Source organism: Magallana gigas, chromosome 4, assembly GCF_963853765.1.
Source record: "Magallana gigas chromosome 4, xbMagGiga1.1, whole genome shotgun sequence".
Lineage (NCBI taxonomy): Eukaryota > Metazoa > Mollusca > Bivalvia > Ostreida > Ostreidae > Magallana > Magallana gigas.
Genome location: NC_088856.1, coordinates 22562893 through 22583201, shown reverse-complemented (window position 1 = coordinate 22583201; position 20309 = coordinate 22562893). Strand labels below are relative to the sequence as shown.

The window sequence follows — 20309 nt, the reverse complement described above, 5'->3', positions numbered from 1 at the left end:
TTAACTGTTTTCTTTTGATATTTTAAGTTATTTTAATGAACAATTATGTACCAAAGGCAAGTATACAAAAAATATTTAATACAATTTACAATGCGCACTTCCGTCTGTCCGTTTCCTGTCCCGAGACAAAAAACCTTATTTCGACGAGATCTTAAAAACGGTAACAATTTGAACAACCAAATATTGTGGGATGATAAATCTATGTATGTACATGGGTTCACATTAGTTTGTTTTGTTCGGCGTAACTTCCGGTCGTCACAGGAAGTACACCCAATTTTGATTTTTTAAAAATATTTGGTTAATTAGCATGGAAGTAACATTTAAGCTATAGATATACAAAAGTTCATATATACATTATAAATAAACAACAAAAAGTTCTACTTCCGGTGAGACATCTCAAATATCTCAGGTAGCCTTCTGTTTAAAAAACAAAGTACCCACAAGATCTCAGAAACTGTGAGAGATCAAGAAACAAAATTTATATGTATAATTAACATTTGATTGAACATGTGTTTAACGGGTTTCATTTGGTCGTACGTCATTTCCGGTTCTCGATTGAAGCGTTCAAGGAATAGAAGTTTTTTTTTAACTTTAGATTTGTTTTAATATTTTACTTAATTTGATGAACAGAAACGTACCGTAGGTAAATGTACTAAAATATCTACTTTTAATTTCTTAAATCACTTCAGTTTGTTCGTTTCCGGTACCGAGACTAAAAACCTTTTTTCAAAGAGATATTATAACTTACAAAAACTTGAACATCAAAACCTCGAGGAAAGACAAAACAATGTATGAATATATGTTAACTATGTACTATATGATCCGGCATAACTTCCGGTCGTCACAGAAAGTACTCAAAAATTGACATTTTGTCTTTTTGTTTTTTTTTATTTCTTTGGAATTCTTTCTCAGTATATGTTATAGCCATTTTCTGTTTACAAGAGAAATGGACTTAACAGATTAATACATGAGGAACGGAAGACCTTTTTGTTGCTATAGCAACAAGAGTCTAGTTATTATTATTATTTTTTTTTTTCCTTTTTTTGTCCACAAGAGTTCTCGGAGATGGCTGGATAGATATTTTTGAAATTTTCTGGAATGAAAGACAATGATAGTATCTCTAGGCGTTTTTTTCATTTTTTCAAAATTCATTTCCGGTCGTGCGTTTCCTGTCCCGCGTTGAAAAAGCTTGTCACCTCGAGATCTCAAAAACGGTAAAGTTTTGAACACCCAAACTTTGTGGGATGATAGACCTATAGCTGTAGATGTGTTTAAACTATTTTTTTTTGTTCGTCGTAACTTCCGGTCGTCACCGGAAGCACTTCAAAAATTATTATTTCTACGCAATAAATTTCTTTTCCATAGAATAAACATAAAACTATAATTCTATACATAAGTTACCTATGCGATGTTATATCAACAAAAAAATTCTACTTCCGGTGAGATATCTCAATTATCTCAGGTAGCTTTTTAAAAACACAATTTGAACCCGCGAGATCTCGGAAACTATAAGCGATCAAGACACGAAACTTTCATGGATGATAGACATTTGATTGAAGATGTGTTTAACCGGTTTCATTTTGTCTTCCGTCACTTCCGGTCCATACCGGAAGAGTTAAAAAAATCGAGCTGTTTATCAGTTTAACTGTTTTCCTTTGATATTTTTTAGTTAAATAAATGAAAAATAATGTACAAATGGCAAGTATACAAGAAATATTGAATACAATTCAGATTGAACACTTCCGTTTGCCCGTTTCCTGTCCAGAAACCATAAACCTTATTTCAACGAGATCTCAAAAACAGTAACGACTTGAACATCCATACTTTGTGGGATGATAGACCTATGTATGTACATGTGTTAACACTATTTTGTTTTATCCGGCGTAACTTCCGGTCGTCACAGGAAGTACACCCAATTTTGATTTTTTTTAAATATTTTGGTTATTTAGCATTGAAGTAACATTTAGCTATAGAAATACAAAAAGTCATCTACACATGGTAAAAAAAAGTTCTACTTCCCGTGAGACATCTCATATATCTCAGATAGCTTTCTTTTTTAAAAACAAAGTATAAATAAGATCTCAGAAACTGTGATAGATCAAGACACAAAGCTTATATATATTATATCCATTTTCTGTTTACAAGATAACTGGATTTATTGTGCAGATTAATACATGAGGAACGGAAGACCTTTTTGTTGCTATAGCAACAAGAGTCTAGTTATTATTATTATTTTTTTCCCAGTTTTTGTCCACAAGATTTCTCAGAGATGACTTAATAGGTTTATGTGAAATTTTCTGGAAGGAAAGAGAATGACAATATCTCGAGGCGTTTTTTTCATTTTGTCAAAAATCGTTTCCGGTCGTCCGTTTCCTGTCCCGCGTTGACAAAGCTTGTACCAACGAGATCCCAGAAACGGTAAAGACTTGAACATCCAAAATTTGTGGGATGATAGACCTATAGTTGTAGATGTGTTTAAACATTTTTGTTTTGTTCGGCGTAAGTTCCGGTCGTCAACGGAAGCTCTTCAATTTTTTTTGTTTTTACGTATTTAATTTATTTTCCATAGAATAAAGATATTAGTATAGATCCTTACATATGTCATCTATACAATGTTAAATAAACAAAAAAATTCTACTTCCGGTGAGATATCTCGATTATCTCAGGAAGCTTTTTTAAAACATATTTTGTACCCGAAAGTTCTCAGGTACTGTACGTGATCAAGACACGAAACTATCACTAATCATAGACATTTGATTGAAAATGTGTTTAAACAGTTTCATTTTGTCTTCCGTCACTTCCGGTCCACAGCGGAAGAGTTCAAACAAATCAAACTGTTTATCCGTTAAACTGTTTTCATTTGATAGTTTTAGCTACTTTGATGAATAATATTGTAAAATAGGAAAATAACAAGACATAAAAAATTTAAATTTTATTAAGCACTTCCGTTTGTCCGTTTCCTGTCCCGAGACAAAAAAATGTGTATCGACGAGATCTCAAAAACGGTAACGACTTCAACAACCAAACTTTGTAGGATTATAGACCTGTGTATGGACATGTGTTAACACTATTTTGTTTCATCCGGCGTAACTTCCGGTCGTCACAGGAAGTACACTAAATTCTGATTTTTTAAAAATATGTTGGTTATTCAGCATGGAAGTAACATTTTAGCTATAAAAATACAAGAGGTCATCCACACATGGTAAAAAAAAACCTTAAAAAGATCTACTTCCGGTGAGACATCTTAAATATCTCAGGTAGCCTTCTTTTTTAAAAAAAAACTACACCCAAGATCTCAGAAACTGTGAGAGATCAAGACACAAAACTTGAATGGATAATGGACATTTGAATGAACATGTGTTTAACGGGTTCCGTTTGGTCGTACGTCACTTCCGGTTTTCACTCGAAGTGTTTAAGCAATAAAAGTTGGTTTTTTTTTAACATTAGAATTTTATTAACATTTTACTCAATGTGATGAACAAAAACGCATCATAGGTAAATGTACTAAAATACGTATTTACAATTTCTTAATCACTTCTGTTCGTTCGTTTCCGGGCCCGAGATAAAAACCTTTTCTCAACGAGATATTATAATTAACAAAAACTTGAACATCCAAACTTTGAGGAAAGACAAGGCAATGTATGAAGATATGTTTACTATGTTTTGTATGATCCGGCGTAACTTCCAGTCGTCACAGAAAGTACTAAAAAAATGACGTTTTGTCTTTTTGTTTTGTTAATTTCTTGGGAATTCCCTAACGGTATAAATTATATCCATTTTCTGTTTACAAGAGAAATGAACTTTTTGTACAGATTTATACATCAGGAACGGAAGACCTTTTTGTTGCTATAGCAACAAGAGTCTAGTTAAGGTCTTCCGTTTCCAACGGAAGACCTTATAGAGATTGTAATGTTTTTTATTATTATTTTTTTCCCATTTTTTGTCCACAAGATATCTCAGAGATGGCTGGATAAATTTACTTCAAGTTTTCAGGAGTGATAGAAAATGATCGTATCTCGAGGCGTTTTTTTCATTTTTTCAAAATCGACTTCCTGTCGTCTGTTTCCTGTCCCGCGACAAAAAGCTTGTCACATCGAGATCTCAGAAACGATAAAGATTTGAACATCCAAACTTTGAGGGATGATAGACCTATAGTTGTAGATGTGTTTAAACACTTTTGTTTTGTTCGTCGTAACTTCCGGTCGTCACCGGAAGCTCTTCAAAAAATTTTGTTTTTACGTATTTAATTTATTTTCCATAGAATAAAGATATTAGTATAGATCCTAACATATGTCATCTATGCAATGTTAAATAAACAAAAAAGTTCTACTTCCGGTGAGATATCTCGATTATCTCAGGAAGCTTTTTTAAAACATATTTTGTACCCGCAAGTTCTCAGGTACTGTACGTGATCAAGACACAAAACTTTTACTAATCATAGACATTTGATTGAAGATGTGTTTAAACAGTTTCATTTTGTCGTCCGTCACTTCCAGTCCACAGCGGAAGAGTTCAAACAAATCAAACTGTTTATCCGTTAAACTGTTTTTATTTTGATAGTTTTAGCTACTTTGATGAATAATAATGAAAAATAGGAAATTAAACAAGATATAAAAAATTTAAATTTCATTAAGCACTTCCGTTTGTCCGTTTCCTGTCCCGAGACAAAAAACCTTATATCAAAGAGATCTCAAAAACGGTAACGACTTCAACAACCAAACTTTGTAGGATTATAAACCTGTGTATGGACACGTGTTAACACTATTTTGTTTTAACCGGCGTAACTTCCGGTCATCACAGGAAGTACACCAAATTCTGATTTTTAAAAAATATGTTGGTTATTTAGCATGGAAGTAACATTTTAGTTACAAAAATACAGGAGGTCATCCACACATGGTAAAAAAAAACAAAAAAAGTTCTACTTCCAGTGAGACATCTCAAATATCTCAGGTAGCCTTCTTTTAAAAAAACAAACTACCCCCAAGATCTCAGAAACAGTGAGAGATCAAGACACAAAACTTGTATGGATAATGGACATTTGAATGAACATGTGTTGAACGGGTTCAATTTGGTCGTACGTCACTTCCGGTTTTCACTCGAAGTGTTCAAGCAATAAAAGATTTTTTGTTTTGTTTTAACATTAGAATTTTTTTAACATTTTACTCAATGTGATGAACAATAACGTATCATAGGTAAATGTACTAAAATACGTATTTTCAATTTCTTAATCACTTCCGGTCGTTCGTTTCCGGTCCTGAGACAAAAACTTTTCTCAACGAGATATTATAACTAACAAAAACCTGAACATCCAAACTTTGAGGAAAGACAAGACAATGTATGAAGATATGTTTACTATGTTTTGTATGATCCGGCGTAACTTCCGGTCGTCACAGAAAGTACTCAAAAAATGACGTTTTGTCTTATTGTTTTGTTTATTTCTTGGGAATTCCTTTAAAGTATAAATTATATCCGTTTTCTGTTTACAAGAGAAATGGATCTTTTGTACAGATTTATATGTGAGGAACGGAAGACCTTTTTGTTGCTATAGCAACAAGAGTCTAGTTATTATTATTTTTATTATTATTATTTTTTTCCCCGATTTTCTCAGAGATGACTGGATAGATTTTCTTGAAATTTTCAGGAATAATAGAGAATGATAAAGTGTAGGAAAAATTTTTTCATTTTTTAAAAATTCATTTCCGGTCGTCCGTTTCCTGCCCCGCAATGAAAAAGCTTGTCACCTCGAGACCTCATAGATGGTAAAGACTTGATCAAACAATTTTTGTAGGATGATAGACCTGTGTATGTAGATGTGTTTAAACACTTTTGTTTTGTTCGTCGTAACTTCCGGTCGTCACCGGAAGCAGTTCAAAAATAGTTACTTTACGCATTAAATTCATTTTCCGTAAATTAAATAAATAAGTATAATTCTATGCATAACTTATCTATGCAATGTTAAATCAACAAAAAAATTCTACTTCCGGTGAGATATCTCAATTATCTCAGGAAGCCTTTTTAAAACACATTTTGTACCCGCGAGATCTCAGAAACTATAAGTGATCAAGACACGGAACTTTCGTGGATGATAGACATTTGATTGAAGATGTGTTTAACTGGTTTCATTTTGTCTTCCGTCACTTCCGGTACACACCGGAAGAGTTCAAACAAATCGAGCTGTTTATCAGTTTAACTGTTTTTCTTTGACATTTTTAGCTAGATAAATGAAATATAACGTACAAAAGGCAAGTATACAAGAAATGTTTAATACAATTTACATTGAGCACTTCCGCATATCCGTTTCCTGTCCCACGACAAAAAACCTTATTTCGACGAGATCTCAAAAACGGTCACGACTTGAACAACCAAACTTTGTGGGATTATAGACCTATGTATGAACATGTGTTAACACTGTTTTGTTTTGTTCGGCGTAACTTCCGGTCGTCACCGGAAGCACTTCAAAAATTTTGTTTTCTTCATATTTTATTCATTTTACATAAAATGAAAATATCAGTATATAATCTTACATATGTCATCTATATAATGTTAAATTAGCAAATAAATTTTACTTCCGGTGAGATATCTCAAATGTCTCTGTGTAGCTTTCCATTTTACAAATTTAATGTCCGTGAGATTTTTGTCACTGTAAGTGATTGAGATTATTCACAATATTTATCATATCCACTTTTTTTTCTATGTGAGAGAAGCAATGTCTTACAGTTAAATTGATACATGTATATCAAAACGGAAGACCTTTTTGTTGCTTTTGCAACAAGTGTCTAGTTATTATTATTTTTTTCCCAGTTTTTGTCCACAAGATATCTCAGAGATGGCTGGATAGATTTACTTGAAATTTTCAGGATTGATAGAAAATGATCATATCTCTAGGCGATTTTTTCATTTTTTTAAAATTCATTTCCTGTCGTCCGTTTCCTGTCCCGCGACAAAAAGCTTGTCACATCGAGATCTCAGAAACGATAAAGATTTGAACATCCAAACTTTGAGGGATGATAGACCTGTAGTTGTAGATGTGTTTAAACATTTTTGTTTTGTTCGGCGTAACTTCCGGTCGTCACCGGAAGCTCTTCAAAAAATTTTGTTTTTACGTATTTAATTTATTTTCCATAGAATAAAGATATTAGTATAGATCCTTACATATGTCATCTATACAATGTTGAATTAACAAAAAAATTCTACTTCCGGTGAGATATCTCGATTATCTCAGGAAGCTTTTTTAAAACATATTTTGTACCCGCAAGTTCTCAGGTACTGTACGTGATCAAGACACGAAGCTTTTACTAAACATAGACATTAGATTGAAGATGTGTTTAAACAGTTTCATTTTGTCTTCCGTCACTTCCGGTCCACAGCGGAAGAGTTCAAACAAATCAAACTGTTTATCCGTTAAACTGTTTTAATTTGATAGTTTTAGCTACTTCGATGAATAATAATGTAAAATAGGAAAGTAACAAGATATAAAAAATTTAAATTTCATTAAGCACTTCCGTTTGTCCGTTTCCTGTCCCGAGACAAAAAACCTTATATCGACGAGATCTCAAAAACGGTAACGACTTCAACAACCAAACTTTGTAGGATTATAGACCTATGTATGGACACGTGTTAACACTATTTTATTTCATCCGGCGTGACTTCCGGTCTTCACAGGAAGTACACCCAATTTTGATATTTTTAAAAATATTTTGGTTATTTAGCATGGAAGTAACATTTTAGTTATAAAAAATACAAGAGGTCATCCACACATGGTAAAAAAAAACCCAAAAAAGATCTACTTCCGGTGAGACATCTTAAACATCTCAGGTAGCCTTCTTTTTAAAAAAAAAAAACTACACCCAAGATCTCAGAAACTGTGAGAGATCAATACACAAAACTTGAATGGATAATGGACATTTGAATGAACATGTGTTAAACGGGTTCCATTTGGTCGTACGTCACTTCCGGTTTTCACTCGAAGTGTTTAAGCAATAAAAGTTGTTTTTTTTAACATTAGAATTTTTTTAACATTTTACTCAATGTGATGAACAAAAACATATCATAGGTAAATGTACTAAAATACGTATTTACAATTTCTTAATCACTTCCGTTCGTTCGTTTCCGGGCCCGAGATAAAAACCTTTTCTCAACGAGATATTATAACTAACAAAAACTTGAACATCCAAACTTTGAGGAAAGACAAGGCAATGTATGAAGATTTGTTTACTATGTTTTGTATGATCCGGCGTAACTTCCGGTCGTCACAGAAAGTACTAAAAAAATGACGTTTTGTCTTTTTGTTTTGTTTATTTCTTGGGAATTCCTTAACGGTATAAATTATATCCATTTTCTGTTTACAAGAGAAATGGATCTTTTGTACAGATTTATACATGAGGAACGGAAGACCTTTTTGTTGCTATAGCAACAAGAGTCTAGTTATTATTATAATTATTTGACACATTCTTAATCTTCTTTAATCTTTAATATTCTATTCTCTTTACATGTACATGTACTTTCAGTCAACTAGCACGCAAAGTGAAAACAATGAGACTCCAAAAAAAATTATAAATACTTTACTCTTTATAGCATTTTTGTAGAAAAATATGAAGAAAAAAAGATATAGTATGAGTGGTAAAAAAACTTTTAAAACTATCTGGATACCCCCCCCCCCCACCCCCCTCCACCTCCGTAAAAATCGCCAAGGTAAAATTGCGTTGTTTGGGTTATTTTTATTTAACTTTTCTTTGAAAAATGTGAAATGCATTTTGAATCACATGTACGCACTTATCCAATTTTTCCAAAACTGGCCAATGAAGAATGGGAAATGCTGATATGAGGAAAATGCAGATTCTGAAGTTATTAAAGCTCAGACTGTTACGTTCTTACATGTATGTTTAAAATAAAGTATCGTTATTTTACAATTTGTATTATAATTAGAGAATGGTTTAACTGATATTCGTAAAGATGTTGCACATGAATAATTGTGTAATCTATGCATCCCTTTCCTGTACTGTCGTATGCTTCATGCTTATATTTAGGAAGTTGTTCTATTTTACCTCCATGGCCAACCAATTGAATGAATAAAATCCATGAAATACAAATAATTTATCACCCCTTCCAATAAAATGCTTAAAACACTTTCAGATCATATGTTTCAAATTCAATTGACTTTTCAATCTTGTTATCTTGAAGCAAATTTTCGTCTTTCAATTAAGCACCATTTTCATGATTACATGTGAATAATTATGGCTATTTTGTACATTCTGTATAGTATTATACTCAGGTAAGCGTCAAAGCACTTTGTCGTTTGTTAAATAAGTTTTCAAAGTGCATGTTGCATTTCAAATTTCTTATCTTGTTAAAACATATAGTAATAATTATTTTAATTCCTTATTCAAGACACATGCACAAATAACTTTTAAGCTAAATTATATCGCACTCATTAATTAACTATAGTTGTCATGTTGCAAATTTTCTAGTTGTCATGTTGTAAATATTATATTTACTGCCACGCGGTAAATTCAAAATTTACAACATGACACAATCCTTAAATATTTAAAAAAAATATCACTAAAAACAAGAAACTCACATATTTAAATGTTATTGCAAAGATCTTCATATGAATGTAATATATTAATATTCATTCTTCTTTATTCTGATACCTACGAGTTCAGCAAACCACCGGCAGTATTACAAACCGAAAGTGGATATATGCATGGGTTTTCCAGGTGACGTAGTCGATAGCTGAGTGTTGTACCTTGATCACTAAACGGCAACCCCAGATGAGATAAACATTGCTATATCTCGCCTATACGCCATCAGATGTTTTTTTGAACTTATTTGGTGCATTGCTATAAATTTTGGTTGGATATTTTATCCACTAGGGATATTGACTCGATGAGGATATCTGTTGGAAACCTGTATCATTCGATCCAACTGGTTGAGGAGAAACCGCCATTTTGATTTATAAGGTATAAACACTGTCAGCTACGATCTAACAATTCCTGTAAAATGAATTAAAGGACATCTGTATTTTAAATTAGTCTTTGTTTGGACAGCATAAAACCGTCTATAAAACCAAAAAAAACTGAACTGTTTTTGAATGGATTTATAAACAGTAGATAAACCTTGACTTTTTTCTGACTTAGATGGATCCCCGCCACAGTGCCCAGGACGTGGTCCGATGTGACCTCTGTAAGGAGAACATAGTACAGAGCTACTGTGACTTTTGTCATGTCAGCCTCTGCAAGCCCTGTATAGGAGAACATATATCGGATGAGTATGACAAACATAAAATAGTTCCCTTTAAGGAAAGAAAATCAACCTTAATATTTCCAACATGTAAAGCGCATTCCAAAGAAACATGTAAATTGCAATGCAAGTCATGTACTGTCTTAATTTGTGCTTTGTGTGCTGCATCCGAAACACATAAAGGTCATGATTTCATAGCCCTTGAAGACATCTACAAGGCAAATAAAACGGGTATACAAAAAGATGCTGAAGAAATAGAAAAAGTTATTGCCCCTACGTATGAAGAAATAAGGAACGAGTTAATTAAACAGATTGAAAGTCTCAATGGAGACTATGAGAAAATTACAATAGTTATATCAGAACAAGGTGTAAAATGGCACACAGAAGTTGACAGAGTCATCAACAAAATGAAAAAAGAAATAACAGAGATAAAAGAAAAACACCGTGATATATTGGAGAAACATTTGAATGAAATCATGCAGATCGAATCCTTGATTAGAAGAAACGTATCTACCTTAAAGGATCTTGAGGAATCTAAAGATGTGTCGGTTAGCGTAAAGTACAGAACCAAAATTAATAACTTTAGAAAAATGCCTTTCAAGGTTAATGTCACACTGCCTTCATTTTCTCCCAAGCCTATCAACGGAGATCAGGTTTGCGAAATGTTTGGAACCCTAAGACCTTTAGTCTCAACAATAAATGAAGATGGCTACAAGATTGAGTTACCAGAGGATTCATCCGGAGAACCGATAGATATACCTGAGGTTATCAACACGTTTAACACAGGGTTTAAACATCTTCGATGTGTCTCCTTTTACACTGATGAAGAAATCTGGACAAGTGCGGGCAGTGGTAATATCATAAAATGCTTTACTACAAGTGGCAAATGTATGAATACCATCACAACAAAACAAAGATATTATCCAGATGATATAGCAGTCACAAGTGCTGGAGATTTAGTGTATTGTGACCGTACATTAAAGACTTTGAATCAAGTCAAAGATGGGAAAATAGAAGCGATAATTGTATTTCAAGGATGGAACCTATGAATTTTTGTGTTAGCTCTACCGGTGATCTTCTAGTAGTTCTTTCTAACGATGACAAAACTCAATCTAAAGTTGTCCGATACTCAGGAAGGACAGTGAAACGGACAATTCAAGTTGATGATGAAGGTAAGCCTCTGTACTCCAGTAGTTTTAGCATTAAATGCGTTGCTGAAAACAAAAACCATGATATTTGTGTAGCTGACTGGGGGGCTGGTGCAGTAGTGGTGGTTAATCAGGAAGGGAAACTCAGATGGAGATACACCGGTCATCCCACAAGAGCCAAGAAAAATCTTTATAGACCCCGTGGCATCACAATAAACGGTCATAGTCAGATCCTGACGGCAGACTGTGACAACAGTTGTATCCACATACTGGACCAGGATGGGAAGTTCTTACGTTACATCGAAAACGTGAAATATCCGTACGGTCTCTGTGTTGATAATCAAGACAATTTGTATGTTGCCGAGTACTGGACTGGGGATGTAAAGGTCATCAAATATCTGAAATGAATACTGACATTTTGTAAATAATGTACGCTGTACATTACTCAGTGTTTATGGGATAAAACTGTAGTCACTTATTTGACATTAACTGAAAAGTCGAAACTCTTTTCTTGCTATTCTGATAGTGATGCATACATACACAATGCTGGTAAGGTGAAGATCATCATTTATCTAAAATATATGGCAGTGTGTAAATACGATATACTCTGATCCACAGTGTTTCTGTTTCTGTTTATTTTTATTTTATTTTATTTTATTTTTTTCTTTATATTGAGTACAGTATATGGGCCTATAAAATATATTCATTCATGTTAACTGACATATTACAGTATTGTTATAAGTGTTCTGTGTTGTGTATTTGATTTGATTGAAAATAAATACGATTTACAATCACAGTGGATGTAAGTTACTTTTTATATTTTGTACGCATTTATCATTACACGAAAAATTTACCGTTTAAGCATGATATTTCCTATGACTTCACAAAACTTTATGAACGTCGTACTTGAGAATGTCAACATGTGAAATGAGTAGGTTGACATGGTAGATAATTATGTCAACATGCAATATAATATGTTGACATGCAAGAAAATTGAAATCAAATCAAAATGATTGGAAATTAAAAAAAAAATCGCCCACATATAACTTCCGACTTGCCAGATGTTACCTATTTATGTTGACATGCAAAATGAATATGTTGACATGTATAATTTGTTTATGTTGACATGCAATTTATCTATGATGTCATTCTATTTATTTATGTTGATATGCAACTTATTTATGTCGACATGAAACTTAGTTGTGTCGACATGCAACTTAGTTGACATGCGAGGTAAAAATGCTAGCATATAGATGCCCGTGAATGGTGATTATTTGTATCAAATCATCCATTTCTACATCTGCATTCTTGACCATGACAGAATTAATTTGCCTTGATAGATCAGAAAGGGGGCATTTCAATACAACCCTGTGTTATTGTATCTTATTTGATGACAACGCTTTCAGTAAATTGCCTTTATAGAATTTACCCCCTCGCTCTCTGGGGCCCTGTGGGTAACATTTGTTAAATGGCTGTTGTATAGCTATCTAGTAAATATAAGAAAGATGCCTTAATCGTTCGTAAAGATAGCGCTATCCAACGGGGTTTCGTGCAATGATTTTTTTAATGCACACACAAATCAATGTAGAAAACCCCAAACAAGGACGAGGTCTGAATTAGCCACTTATGAACTCCTGATAAGAGAGATAACTTCTGAATGAAATAATCAAACGCAATGAAAAAGAATCCGTTTACCACTTACATATTTTCATATATAAGACCACTAAGAAAGGTTATACGGTTAATTGATGAACTTCTGTACTTAATTTGAAACTAAAAACAAAATACAAATAAACAATATTTCTTACCTCAATAAAACACGCTTTATTATGCCTTTTAATTCAAGTGTAGATAAATTGTGTAATAACTGTTAACAAGTTTAAATACATTATTCATGTAGTTAAGTTACCCCATTTTCACTTTTATTATTATGCAATGATGATTATTATTTGCGTTTTCGATTCACTGTAAAAGTAATTTTGAAATTATTTTGAGTAGACCTGATTTTAATCTCGTCCTATATTCAACTACGGTATAACCTTTCTTTGAATCTGCTATTCTTGTTATTAATGAGAATTTTGTTGTATATGAACATGTGTTCAAAGTGATTATATAATGAGAGGATATAACCGGAACGAATTAATATTAATAACAACAGAATCAGATGTGTGGTTTAATGGTGCCCGATGATCTACGTATTAAGAGTCAATATTAAATGTTAAGGATGCTCGGTGGTCAATAAATCAACCACTAGATATACATCGCATTTGAAGATATGATTTGTTTATGTTTAAATTATTATAAGCTTTTAAAAAAAATATCCATATATTTTGACTTCTTTATTTGGGTATTTTTTTCATAATTTATATATACAGCTCCTCTTTACATAAAGGAGACTCAAACCGTCTAAAAATGTCCTCCACAATCGAGCACTTTTAAGGTTAAAAACATAGGCTTGCTATTCAGTCACCCTTTCAGGCCTTCCAAAGCAAGTAATATTTAGAGTTTTTTCATCTTGCGTCTTTACCTTTTTTCAGTCACCAAAATAATTCATATGATATTGCTATCCGAGGTTGCTCGACGTAATCTATTAGTTCAAGATTCATAGCTTAAATAGCATTTGTAGAAAAAATGAGATCATAGATTGTAAAACATTAAATCCCACCTATATGGGCCCAAAATACTTAACAAAGTTCAATTTTTCTTCAAAAACATGTTCTTTATTTTTGGGTATCCGACAGAAAAATCATGTACATGATGATTAGGAACAAGAAAACATTTGCCAAAATTGAGAAAACATATGCCGCGGGATCAGAGTAACTGGTGTTGGGTCTGTTATCTGTTGTTCATGTATTGGAAAATAAATGCATTTATTCTTGGAAGTATTTTTTTTGTTATCCTAAAAAGTTTTTAAAATCCTCTTCTATACTACAGTTCAACTGTTGCTGGCAGGCAAAAAAAGTGCATCGGTCTTATGTCTATATCAAAAGCTTTGAATTTAATTATTCCATGGTATTTTTGATATAAATTAAGATGATGCCCTTTTGATCAAATTTTAGGAAAAAAATTAAAACTGCTATAAAGTTACTCTTTTAATGGTAATCTCTTGTTTGAAAGGAAAGATGGTGTCAGAGTTTTGGAAAACCTTTTTAGCAGTTTGAGTTGATCTCCCCTTAGATAAAAATCACCAACGTTCAGACACTGAGGTGGTATTAACATGGTTGTTTTTGATAAACTTAATCAACTTTACAGATCAAGTTTAAATAACATGTATTGACTCATCTACCTTCTTACAGCAGTAAAGGCATTTTTCATAGTGTCTGAAAGTGTGTGTGTGTGTGTGTGTGTGTAGGGGGGGGGGGGGCAAACCCATCCAAAATACTTTGACAAGAAAAAAAGAAATTCAGCGGACTTCTCAAAATCATGAAAATCCTAATCCGTTGTGGGGAGAGTAGGGGAGGGGGCAAAGCACAGTGTATTCATAGCTATATATAACATCTAATTTCACTGTTGGTATCCTTTCTTTCAATTCCAGCCCCCCCCCTTCCCCCCCCCCCCCCCCGATGCTACGAGCTTGTAGTATGATTTTATTTGCTCCGATTTTTTTTCTTTGTTCTTTGGTTTTAACAGATAATGTAGAATTATAATAGAAAATGTTATTGATGGGTTATACATTTACAGAAAAAAAGAATACTACTGTTATAACAAAAATGCATCATGTCAACCAGATATATTACACATTAATCCCGAAGTTATATGTATGAAACAAGAAATATTTTATTGTCTTCGGAATTGCATGGCATGCATGCAGTCTATAATACACTGACATAAAAAAATGCCATATGACAAAAATACCATATACATGTACTATGCACTGTGCGTAGGTTCAAAATTCATTCTAAAAACTAGAGTGGCCAAAAGAAGAATGCGAAACATTGATGATTATTAGGAGAATGCCGTCATTGTTAAAGTACTGCTGGGTTCTTACAGTGGATGGTTAAGGTACACGTATTTACAATTTTTGATAGAAAATGGTTGACCAAAAATAATACAAGAAAATTTATGCAGGCAAAAATGAAACAAAGCTGTTGCTTGTGCACATGTTTGCTTTCAGATCATTTTATTTAAACTAGATTTACGTTTGAATCTTCTTTTTTCCACCTTGAATATAATTTAGGTTTTCAATTCTATTATTATAGGAAGAAGGAATCATTTTTTGAGTATTATGATGTGATAATTTCGGTCGGAGCGTGGCCAAATCCAATAAAGCCTGACCATAATTATCACCTCATAATATTCAAAGTATGATTTCTTATCAGTACTTATATTTATATTATTTCTTATTTCCACACTTATTTCCGCATATTATAATTACATTCTAAAAACACTATTTTTTTTCATGTAGTACATGCTATGTATTACTACGCGGCGCAGCCGTTTATCGATTATGCCATAAGACACGCCCATTTTCTGTCGCTCATCTTATATAAAATTATTGGGCTATATTCTTAAAAATTGAATCGTAATAATATCACAGAAAAAAGTGAAAAAATGTAAATATTAAGGATTATTTCATGTAATCAGACAATTGTGTAAAATAAATACCTTTCAAAACTAAACGTTCATTTTATAAAATCTTTATCACAGAAAGCGTCAGTTGTTGGTAATATATTTGTCTTTTCAATTTTCTTATTGGGATTCCCACGGGTTTTACACAACACAGTCTACAGATTTAAAGAAATGTTTCAAAACGAAAATAGATTTACATGAAGTTTTACAAGTGACTAAGTCCTTCATTATCTGTTGTACTTTGGTCTTCATTGATAAGTTAACCAAATATTGAGATAAACGTTGCGGAAAGAACCATTTAATATGTAATATTTACTAAGGTGTTGCATATTTATAGTTTCTGGTTGGATATATTGTGCAACAGGAATGTTGTCTTGGTGATAGTACGTAATGGAAATCGGTTTTAAGAAGTATCCGCCATTTTGATTCATAAGGTAAACACTGTAAACTAAGAACTAATGATAAACGTTAGAAATTCGATCAATATTTATTTGTATTCTGTTCTTGAATAGACCAACATTGAACAATAAAATCAGAATAACAAACATGCAGGTTGAATATTCATTAATTTTACACTTGAACAGTTAAATAACCTTGTCTTTTTTTCTCGTCTAGATGGATCCTCGCCGTAGTGCCCAAGACGTTGTCCGATGTGACTTCTGTAAGGAGAACATAGCAAAGAGCTACTGTGACATTTGCCATGTCAGCTTGTGCAATCCATGTATAGGAGATCATATTTCTGATGGGTATCATAAACATGTAATAGTTCCATACAAGGAGAGAAAATCAACCTTGAAGTTTTCAATATGCAAAATACATTCCAAAGAAATGTGTAAATTGCAATGTAAATCATGTGACTCGTTTCTTTGTGTTATATGTTCTGCATCCCATAAACATAAAGAAAGTGATTTCATAGTCCTTGAAGACATCTGCAAGACGAAGAAAGGGGGTATTGAAAAAGATGCTGAAGAAATGGAAAAAGTTATTGTCCCTACGTATGAAGAAAGAAGGAACGAGTTGATCTGCCAGATTGCCAACCTAGATGGAGACTATGAGAAAATCACTACAGTTATATCAGATCAAGGAGAGAAATGGCACACAGAAGTTAATAGAGTGGTCAACAAGATGAAGAATGAAATAACAGAGATTAAAGAAAAACACCGTGACATATTAGAAAAACATTTGAATGAAATAAAACTGATTGAATCATTGATTGAAGGAAACCTATCTAAACTAACGGAACTTGAAGACTCCAATGATGTGTCTGTTATTTTTGAATACAAGTCCAGGATTAAAGAATTCAGGATACCTCCTGTCAAAGTTCACGTCACACTGCCTTCATTTTTTTCCAAGCCAATTAATGGAAAGCAGTTTTACGAATTGTTTGGATCCATTAAACCTCTAGTTTCAAAAACAGATGAAGATGACTACAAAATAAAATTACAAAATTGTTCACCCAGAGAGCTGTTAGATATACCCGAGGTCATCAAAACATTTAATACAGGGTATGAAGATCTCCGCAGTATTTCTTTTTATAATGAAGAAGAAATCTGGACAGGTGCAAAAACTGGAGACATAAAATGCTTCAGTATTGATGGCAAATGCATGAAAACCATCACAACAAAATCAGGAGAAATGCCAAATGATATAGCAGTTACTAGTGGGGGAGTTTTAGTATATTGCGACTGGAAAATGAAGACTTTGAACAAAATTAATGATGGAAAAATAGAAGAGATAAATAGAGTAAAGGGATGGACACTTATCAATCTGTGTCTTGCCTCAACTGGTGATTTTCTGGTTAGTATGAATAACGATGAAATGACTCAATCTAAAGTTGTCAGATACTCAGAAAGTACAGAGAAGCAAACAATTCAATTTGATAATGAGGGTAAACATCTGTACTCAGGGAATAGTAAAATTAAATACATCACAGAGAACAGAAACCATGACATCTGTGTAGCTGACTGTGAGGCTGGTGCAGTAGTTGTGGTTAATCAGGATGGAAAACTTATATGGAGATACACCGGTCATCCCCCAGAGGCCAAAAGGAATGCGTTTGAACCTTTTGGCATCACGACAAACAGCCAGAGTCAAATCCTGACGGCAGACTGTTACAACAATTGTATCCACATCCTAGACCAGATTGGGCATTTCTTACGCTACATCGAAAACGTGAAAGATCCGTACGGTTTGTGTGTTGATAATCTAGATAACTTGTTTGTTGCCGAGTGGACTGGGAACGTCAAGGTCTTCAGATATCTTAAATGAATAACATTATATCAGACATCTATGATGACTATAACTTTGTGTAAATAATGTATGCTGCATGTATATATCGTTCAGTTTTATGATATAAAACTGCATTTATTTCACATTGACTGAATGATTTTGTTTTATCTACATTTGATTCACGTAATAAAGAAACCTCATATTGACATACATGCAGTATATTTGATTTGTCATTCATGTTACATATGTACGATAAATGACAGTTTACGTACGTATGACGTATGTAAACTAATACAGTACACATGCTCTAAAGTTTAAAATCACTTATTGGTTGGCAATCTCTCTCTCTCTCTCTCTCTCTCTCTCTCTCTCTCATTTGGTTTCATTAAGCATAACTCATACATGAACCGGTATCTGTAGTTCTTTTCTAAATCGCTCTTTAAATCTTTTTGCGATCCTGATTTATATAATACGTCTTCCTATGACCCAAAACAGCTAACATCAAACTGCAGGTCTGCAGAAAAAAGGGGATGGGTAATGTTTTTAAAGAACTCAATAACACTGGTGTGTGCTTTGGAGGATATTAAGTGGTGTGCCTAATGATATCGAACTGTCAAAACGACATCTACATGTACAGTAGTTTTTGACTCAGTATATCAATTTTCCACCAATATGGAATCATTAACTTCTGCCGGGAACTCATCTTTTGTTTGAAGCAAAATGCTTACTTAAATTGATGTCTTTTGGTAAGTTAAATCGATTTTTTTTTTTGGAAATACATCGTATGATTTAAAATATTTTAAGATATGATTTGTATACCTATTTACTACTAAACTTTAAAAAAATCCATCAATTCTGACTTTATGGTTTTGGTATTTTCCTATATTTTTATGTCGAGCTCCTCTTAAAGTTGATGACATAGATCTGCCATTCAGTCACCTTTTCAGACCTTCTTAATCAAATACATGTAACATTCAGTTTTTCTTGTGTATTTACCTGTACTATATCTTCATGGTTATCCGCGGTTTCTCGTCGTCAATTGTCGTCATTTTCCGTCATTAGTCGCCATTTGTCACTTTTTATCAATTATAAATGTTTGAACATTTTCAACTTTCCTCCTGATACTATTAATCTAAAATTTATTAAATTTGGTGCGTAGCTTGAATAGCTTGTAAATACTAGTAGATGAGATCATTGATTGTAAAACATTAAGATCGTACCTATATGGGCCAAGAATTCAGTACGAAAGTCAATTTATCTTTTTACATAATATGTTTCTTTATTTGCGTGTAACTGACAAACAAATCATGTACATGATAATGGTGATCAAGCAATCTACCAAAAATTGAGAAACTTCTGGCCCTGGGATCAGAGTTTTGGTGTTGGGTGGGGGTCGTTTTTGTTCATATTTTGAATAATGAATGCATTTATTCTTTAAAGTTTTTTTAGTTAACCCAAAAAATCTTTAAAATCCCCTTTTATACATGTACTAAAGTGCAACTGTAGCTAGCAGGCAAAATGAGTGCATCGGTCAGATGAGTAAGGGTTTCCATTATATCAAAAGCTTTAAAACTCATGGTTCCAGACATTTTTGGCCGTAAAAAATGCTTTTTATCAGATTTGAAAAAAAAAATCAGACTGCTATAAAGTTTCTATTCTTTAATAGTAACCCTTTGTTTACAAATGATAGTATTAAAGTGTTGGAAAACCTTTTTCACAGTTTGATTTTCATCGACCCCTTTCCTCCCCTTTTAATAAAAATCACCAAAGTTAGGACATTGCGAAGATTTTATTTTGATAATATTAATCACTTTTTCGGATGGTTTGAATAATATGTATTGATTAATCTTTCTTTTTTAGTTGAATGATTTTTTTTCCTCTGCTTTAGAGGAGGCCATCCCTCTTTGCTTTTCCCCAATAAAATTATTATTGAAAATACGTCATATACCTTAAGAAAAGAAGTATACAACTGTCTTAACAAATAAGCATCATATCAACAAGTCATGCCACGCATTTAGCAGGACGTTTGATAAGTAATATGTATGAAACAAGATATTTTATTCTTTTGAACTGCATGACATATAGTCCATAACATACTGATAAGCATATGACATAAATACCAGA

The 20309-nt window shown here is 32.9% G+C and overlaps 2 protein-coding genes across 2 annotated transcripts; both read left to right on the top strand.

Moving 5' to 3' along the window:
- The first annotated feature begins 9753 nt into the window (after positions 1-9753).
- On the top strand, positions 9754-12047 carry LOC105329443 (tripartite motif containing 13). The gene is made up of 2 exons (XM_011432312.4): positions 9754-9959; positions 10137-12047. The coding sequence occupies exon 2, from the start codon at positions 10137-10139 to the stop codon at positions 11286-11288; it is 1152 nt and encodes a 383-aa protein (XP_011430614.3). The 5' UTR covers positions 9754-9959; the 3' UTR covers positions 11289-12047.
- A 4131-nt stretch (positions 12048-16178) lies between these two features.
- On the top strand, positions 16179-18287 carry LOC105330559 (uncharacterized). Its single transcript, XM_066083470.1, has 2 exons — positions 16179-16390; positions 16572-18287. Exon 2 carries the CDS (start codon positions 16572-16574, stop codon positions 18222-18224), a length of 1653 nt encoding a protein of 550 aa, XP_065939542.1. The 5' UTR covers positions 16179-16390; the 3' UTR covers positions 18225-18287.
- Positions 18288-20309: the final 2022 nt, after the last annotated feature.